This window comes from Perognathus longimembris, chromosome 17 (genome assembly GCF_023159225.1).
Source record: "Perognathus longimembris pacificus isolate PPM17 chromosome 17, ASM2315922v1, whole genome shotgun sequence".
NCBI lineage: Eukaryota > Metazoa > Chordata > Mammalia > Rodentia > Heteromyidae > Perognathus > Perognathus longimembris.
This window is the reverse complement of record NC_063177.1, coordinates 40,369,397-40,376,676: the sequence shown is the minus strand read 5'-3', so window position 1 is coordinate 40,376,676 and position 7,280 is coordinate 40,369,397. Positions and strand designations below refer to the sequence as shown.

Below are 7,280 nucleotides of genomic sequence, written 5' to 3'. Positions count from 1 at the left end.
GCCCAGTGAATTTCTCTGCCCTTTATATTCTCAACTATCACTTCTTTAAAGAACAGTCAGGCTGGAGCTGGGGATATGGCCTAGTGGCGAGAGAGCTTGCCTCGTATACATGAGGCACTGGGTTCGATTCCCCAGCACCACATATACAGAAAATGGCCAGAAAGTGGCGCTGTGGCTCAAGTGCTAGCCTTGAGCAAAAAGGAAGCCAGGGACAATGCTCAGGCCCTGAGTCCAAGGCCCAGGACTGGCCAAAAAAAAAAAAAAAAAAAAGAACAGGCTGATGATAAGGCACTGGTGGCTCATACCTGTAAACCTAGCTATGTAGGAGGCTGATAATTGTGGTTTAGAGCCAGCCTGGGCAGACAAATCTGAGAGACTCTTATCTCCAATTAACCAATCAAATGCTAGAAGTGGAGGCGTGGCTCAAGTAGTAAAACATCAGCCTTGAGCAAATAAAAGCTAAGTCCTGAGTCCAAGCCCCAACACTGGCATGTGCCCACTCAAGTGTCAGCACACACAGACAATGAAAAACCATTGTCAGTTGCAAGAGGCAATGAATGATGATAGAAGTTTGTTGTTTTTGTCTAAGGCCAGAAGCTAAGCCTCCTTCGTGGGGGGAAATTTCTTATGACCACAGATGATAGGAAGAGCCATGTCTAGAAGTGGAATAAGCTGTCTATCAGCCTCCCAGACTCCCTTGCAGCTAAGGGATGGCCCTAAGACCTAAGTTAGACCACTTCAGGTATCTTGCATGATGCCAGTGACACAATGGCAGCTCGGTGAAGGCTTCTCATACACTCAGATCCCATGCGATGGCTCCAGGCTCAGCAGCGAAGGCAGCCAGCATCTCAGACCAGGCACAGCCAGGCAATATGCAGCTGGAAGTTTGGCCCTGCTGTCTCTAGGAAATACTAATGAATTTATAGTGTTTGAAATTGATTTTGAATTGAATTTAAATTGAGTTTAATTGAATTTATATTTAATTGAATTTTAATTATCTCACTACTTATACCAGACAAAATTGGTTTTCAGTGCTTGCAACTAAGAATTCATACTGATAGAGGCTGAAAGATAGGGGTGGAATTATGGAGAGCCTTGTGCATCATAGTGAAAGTACCAGCCCATCATAGAAGAATAGAAACTCATGGGAGGTAGGAAAAATGGGATAGGGACATATTTTTGCATTAAAAAATGCCAGTCATAAATAACAAGTGCCTGAAATATGGGACTTCTCAAAAGGAGAACAGCCAATAGAAGGATGGGGAAGAGGATGGCTCAGGCTAAAAAAGGGCACAAAAGTGTCTCCATAATAGTACTGTGAAATATCTTTTTTTGGTGGGACTGGGACTTGCTAGCCAGACATCTACTGCTTAGATACACCTAGTTTTGTTGTTGTTTTTTCCAGTCCTGGGGCTTAACTCAAGGCCTGGGTACTGACCCAGAGCTTCTTTTACTCAAGGCTAGCAACTCTACCACTTGAGCCACAGCGCCACTTCCAACTTTTTCTTGTGTTGTCTAAACCTTGATGCTGTCAGTGTCAGCCTTGTGACTGGATCACCTCATCCCACTTTTTCTTCCAGGATGGCATTGACAGTTTTATGTTTTCAGTATCCCCTGCCCTTGTTTCATAACACCCAATAAAAGAAAAGCCCATTGCATCTTTCTGCAATACCTGCCCCATTTTATGTTCTGAGCTTTATTGAATCATCCTGAGGTTGAACATTCAGCCATTCTGAAGTGTCTTGAGATGCTATGCAGCCAAAAAAAAAAAAATCCTACATTCTGGCCAGGGTTTTCTCTTGTATCTTTTCCATGGTGAGTAACCTTGTATTCAGTGAGAGGGAGAAGAGGGGGGAAAAGGATAACAAGAAAGCAAGAGAGTGAGAGAGAGACCAATTATATAGTATGTTCCATTTTTCTGTTTGTTTTTTTTAAGAGGGAAGGAACCGCTTAGCCATACTAAATGCCCAAATGACAGTACTTCTGAATAGTGACAACCACCTGTAACTTTTGCACAGCTTTAAAGCCACCAGGCCTTCTGCTAACTAACATCGGGACATATCACTTCCCTTTAGTCTCCTGTAAAGCCTCTAAGCTGATGACAGAAGACAGTATCATTTCTTTCTCATATGGAGAGAAGAAAAGCCAAAGAGCTCTAAGGTCCCTGAATGGATGGCCAATCAATATCTATGAGATAAGCATAATTCATCCTCTATCCTGGGCCCCTGTTCTCGTGTTCTCTCTCTCTTTCTCTCTCTTTCCCTCTCTCCCTCTCTCCCTCTCTCCCTTTCTCCCTCCCCCCTCCCTCCCTCCCTCCCTCTCTCCCTCTCTCCTAGGGTCCTGAACTCAAGGTTTCATGCTATCCCTTAGCTTTTTTTGCTCAAGGTTAGTGCTCTACCACTTGAGCCACACCTCTGCTTTTGGCTTTTTACAAGTTACATGGGTAAGAGTCTATGGACTTTCCTACCAGGGCTGACTTTGAACCATGATCCTCAGTTCTTAAGCCCCATGAGTAACTAAGATTATAGGCATGAGCCACTGGCTCCTGGCTTCCTTGTTTGCCATCAGTGGGGCTCTTAGGTATTTGGGTAGCAACTGTGAGGAAATCTTTCATAATAAAAAGTAGACATACCTATTCTTCTTGTGAAACAAGATATTTTGTTGTATTTCTGATATAACGCCTTGAATTCTGGAAAAAAAATCAGAAAGGTTCCTGTCAATAACCAAGTACTGACACTGCTGAAAATCTAAATTCTAAGGATGGCTTAGAAATGCTTAGGGGCCAGGACACTTGCAAAACACTGCAGGTGGAGCCAGGAGCTGGTGGCTGACATCTGTAATCCTAGCTACTCAGGAGTCTGAGATCTGAAGATTGCATTTCAAAGCCAGACTAGGCAAAAAAGTCCATGAGACTCCTATCACCAATAAACTACTCAGAAAAAGCTGGAAGTGGCACTGTGGCTCGAGTGGTTGAGTGCTAGCCTTGAGCACAAAGGCGCTCGGGGAGAGAGCCCAGGCCCTGAGTTCAAGCTACAGGACTGGCACAAGAACAACACTGCAGGTGGCCCCCTACCTTTTGCTTTTGTTTTGTTTCAAGGCAGGGTCTGACTATATAGCCCAGGCTGGCCTGGAACGTTTGATGGTTGAGCCTCTGCTTCCTGAGTGCCTCTGCTTCCTGAGTACTGGGACTGCAGATGGCTCCTCATTACCTCATCTTTCTTTGGTCATTCGTAAATGAAGCCAGCCAACTACATATAGAATTATACGTCCTCCATCCTTATCCATTCATCCTTTTTTTAATGAATGAGGGGGATGGAGGAAGATGCTCTCTAATGTTTTCTGAAATCCTGACACAACGGCTTTAATGTGAAGATGTCTTTAGCTGTTAGTCAACAGCTTATAACTCTTGGTTTTGTTTGCCTTGGGTGGTTTTTCTTATAGCGATGGTTACATTTCCCATGATCTAGTCATCTAGGGTCCTTCTGAGATTCTCTAGGCTGAACCCAGACAAACTGTGCGTGTATGGGAAGGTAACAAGAGTGTCCACATGCCTGCCAGTCTAGCTCCGATGCCCTGCGGTCGTAGTGGGGTTTGCGGTCACCCAGCCTCTTCAGAATGCCCTGGTTTTCCACCGTGATTCTCACTAGCTCGCGGTTCCTTGTTTCTCTATTTAGGCTGAAAAACACAAGAAGCCGGAGGTGAATAAAGAGGAAAATACCTCCTCCCCTCCCCCCAGACAGTAGTGAGGAAGGGAAGGAAGGCCTGGCATGAATGCCAGGCTGTGAAGGGTAGGGATGTAACCAGGGTGCTGAGTCCCATGATCCCCTTGGTGCCGCAGTGCCTTCTGGGAAACACGCAGAAGAGTTGCATTTTGTAACAGGATTAAGAACCTCTGGTTTCTACTGTGATGAGGGAAGGGATCTCTATGGCTAAGTCACAAACGGCTGATGACATGGTCTGGATCCTCTCACTCGCTGTGGCCTTCAGTTTCCATTGATATATCCTAGGATGTAGGAAAGGCAGCAGTACTCCTTCATTCACCTCATTCCACCAACCTTGAATAAACATTATTTGTAGCCTTGACCACATGGCTCAGTATGTTTTTCCCTTTTTTTGTGCCAGTACTAGGGCTTGAACTCAGGGCCTCATGCGCTTGCTTAGCTTTTTCACTTAAGGTTGGTGCTCTGGCATATGAGCCATACCTCCATTTCTGGCTTTTTGCTGGTTAGCTGGACATGAGTCTCTTGGATTTATCTATCAAGGCTGGCTTCAAACTGAGATCCTCAAATCCCAGCCTCCTAAGTAGCTAGGATTACAGACATGAGCTTCCTGTGCTGGATTTTGCATTAGTATTTTTACTTAAATGTCTCCCATCTCAGATTTTTAGTTCTTTAAGATTAGGAAATACTGTACATTATTTCACCTCCCTATTCCTGTGGCTAGCTCACAATAATGAGGAATAGTTGGGAACACATTTCAGGGGGACCATATTGTCATCTTAGTGATGGGGCTATGGTCTGAATGTCTTTGTACACCCAAATACTTAGGTTGAAATTCTAACCCCAAAGGCATTATAAGATGAGGCTTTGGAGGTGAGCTGAATGCCCTTATTAAAGTCAAAGAGAGCTGGGTGCCTGTGGCTCAATCCTAGTTACTCAGGAGGCTGAGATACAAGGATCAATGTTCAAAGCCTCCTTGGGAAGACAAATCTGAGAGACTCCAACAAGAAGCTGAAAGTGGAGATAGGGCTCAAGTGGCAGAGCACCAGACTTGAGTGAAAAAGCCAAGCAAGAACCTGAGGTTCTGAGTTCAAGCCCCAATACCAGAACACACACACACACACACACACACACACACACACACACACACACACACAAAGTTTGAGAGAGATTCTGCCCCTCCTGCCAAGAAGCTACAGTGACAAGATGTCATCTATGCAACTAGGGCCCCTCACCCATACCAATTGATTTGCCAACATCTTGATCTTTAGATTTCCCAACTTGCAGCACTGTGAAAACTAAATCATGGTTGTTTATAAGTCACTCCGTTTATGGAATTGTAGCCTGAACAGCGAAATTATTCTGTCATTTCAAGAGTACACGATGCATTCTTGTGACAGAGTGGAACCAGACCCTGAAAAATGTCTTAGATGGAATCAAAGGTAAAGAAGGGCTCCCAGCGTTGAAGTCTTCATTCTCACTGGCGTGACATCTCTGACCCATTCCCACTAACCCAGTGGTCTTCCTGCTTGAGAGAACACTGTACTTACAAGCCGGGGGGGGGGGGCGGTGGGGAATCCAGTTTGGCTTCTGAAAAAAAAAATATAACAACACAAAACTGTCATGCAGAGAAAGAAAAATACCTTTTAGAAAAATATTCGTTCCAGCAGTCCACCTTGGCAGGGCCTCGATGAGCGTTGGCAATTTTCTGACACAGCTGCCTATTTTCATACTCGATTTTGTCGATTTTCCTTTGCTCACCCTGGTAAGAAAGTGATCACCTGACTATAATGTTCCCACCTATAATGGCTGAGCACTGCTCCCCACCTCCCAGGATGATAGGAAATGGGCATCTTGGGGGCTCCAGAGGAGTATAGACCCAAGTTTAGAAAGCTAAGCATGCAGGGTATGGGAGACAGAGTGTTAGGTAGGTAGAAGATTTGGGGAATTGGATCTCTTTAGGACAAAGATAAAAATCAGTCAAATATATCAGCTGATGTTAACAACAAATACCTGTAGTTTGCTCAGTTTTAAAATATGATGTGTGTGGGCCACTGGAGGTTTGGTATCAACTGCAGGCTTCACTGGAGCAGATGATGAAAGAACAATGTTACACACAGGCCTCCTAGACGGCTTCCTAACCCACACACAACCTAGGAGCCTTACAGTGTAGAATTCTGACCCTGCAATTTCTAGCAATGTTAACTTGGTTGAATTCCCCCAAACTGGCATTTTTTATTTTTGAGCAGAAATGAAAATAGAATGAAGTCTAGAAAAAAAGTGTGATTTGGGCTGAGAATGTGGCTTAGTGGTAGAGTGCTTGCCTTGCATGCATGAAGCCCTGGGTTCAATTCCTCAGTACCACATAAATAGAAAAAGCGGGAAGTAGCACTGTGGCTCAAGCCATACAGTGCTAGCTAGCCTTGAGCAAAAAGCAGCTCTGGGACAATGTCTCGGCAAAAGAAAAAACAAAAAAAAAATGCAGTTGTACAGGTGATTATTCCTTCAATAAAACAGCCTCTCACTCAGTTGGTCACTGAAGTCCTATACTCTGAGTTTCTTAGATGAAATCTAAAACTAATTTGTTTTTTATACCAGTATATTGGGGGTTGAACTCAGGGCCTCACTCTTGCTTGGTTTGAAGCCAGCCTGGGAAGAAAAGTCCATGAAACTTAACCACCAAAAAGCTGGAAGTAGAGCTGTGGTTCAAGTGGTAGAATGCTAGCCTTGATCAAAAAAGGCTTAGTGACAGTACCCAGGCCCTAAGTTCAAGCCCAGTACTGGCACGCACAGTCACACAGAGTCTCTCAGACTTTCCAGCCTGGGCTGGTTTTGAACTGCGATCCTCAGATCTCAGCCTCCTAAGTAGCTAAGATTTCAGGCAGGAGCCACCGGTGCCCATCTCTAAGTCTTAGATTTGAAGAGTTTTAAATGACTGTTTCCATGATCTGGAACTCCCTGGTGGATGAGAAATTTTGTTTCTGATAGCCTTATTGACCAAGCTTAGTAGAGAAGGAAATACCATCCTATAGCCACACACTGGCCTGGCTTGCTGACCATATTTCTAGAGTGACCCCTCTGGTACCTCTAGTCTCTAGGCTGGGTCTAGCCCCAGCTGCCCACCTACCTATTTGGACTCTATTCTTGTGAGATGCATAGTGGCCAAAGTCCAGTTTTTTCTTGAAGTTTGTGGTTTGCCTATGATTAGAAACAATAACAGGGTAGGCTAAATAATCCAGGGAATTGTTCATCTTCTCTACCTACTCTCACTTCAGAAATGAGGTATGTAGGCTCCTCTGTGAGGTACTAAGCCATTTCCATGGCAGGTTGTCATAGATACTCAGTTATGACATCAAGGCCAGGTCTTGGAATAGGAGCTATAGAGCATTCGTGACTGTCTCTTGGCATTTGTTGTTGTTGTTTTTTAAACTTATTTTACTTAAGTATTCTTTGACATAAATTTGCACATGTTTATAAGATACAGAGTGGTAATTCAATACAGGTATACAATGTGTATGATCGAATGAGAATAATTAGGATTTTTTATTTTTTGTGCCAGTA

General features: G+C 44.1%; 1 protein-coding gene across 1 annotated transcript; it reads right to left on the bottom strand.

The window, feature by feature from the left end:
* Positions 1-1,614: 1,614 nt before the first annotated feature.
* On the bottom strand, positions 1,615-6,970 carry Cfap97d1 (CFAP97 domain containing 1). The gene is made up of 6 exons (XM_048367061.1): positions 6,847-6,970; positions 5,733-5,803; positions 5,363-5,481; positions 3,552-3,675; positions 2,633-2,689; positions 1,615-1,824 (listed from the first exon to the last, which is right to left on the bottom strand). The coding sequence occupies exons 1-5, from the start codon at positions 6,968-6,970 to the stop codon at positions 2,633-2,635; spliced, it is 495 nt and encodes a 164-aa protein (XP_048223018.1). The 3' UTR covers positions 1,615-1,824.
* Positions 6,971-7,280: the final 310 nt, after the last annotated feature.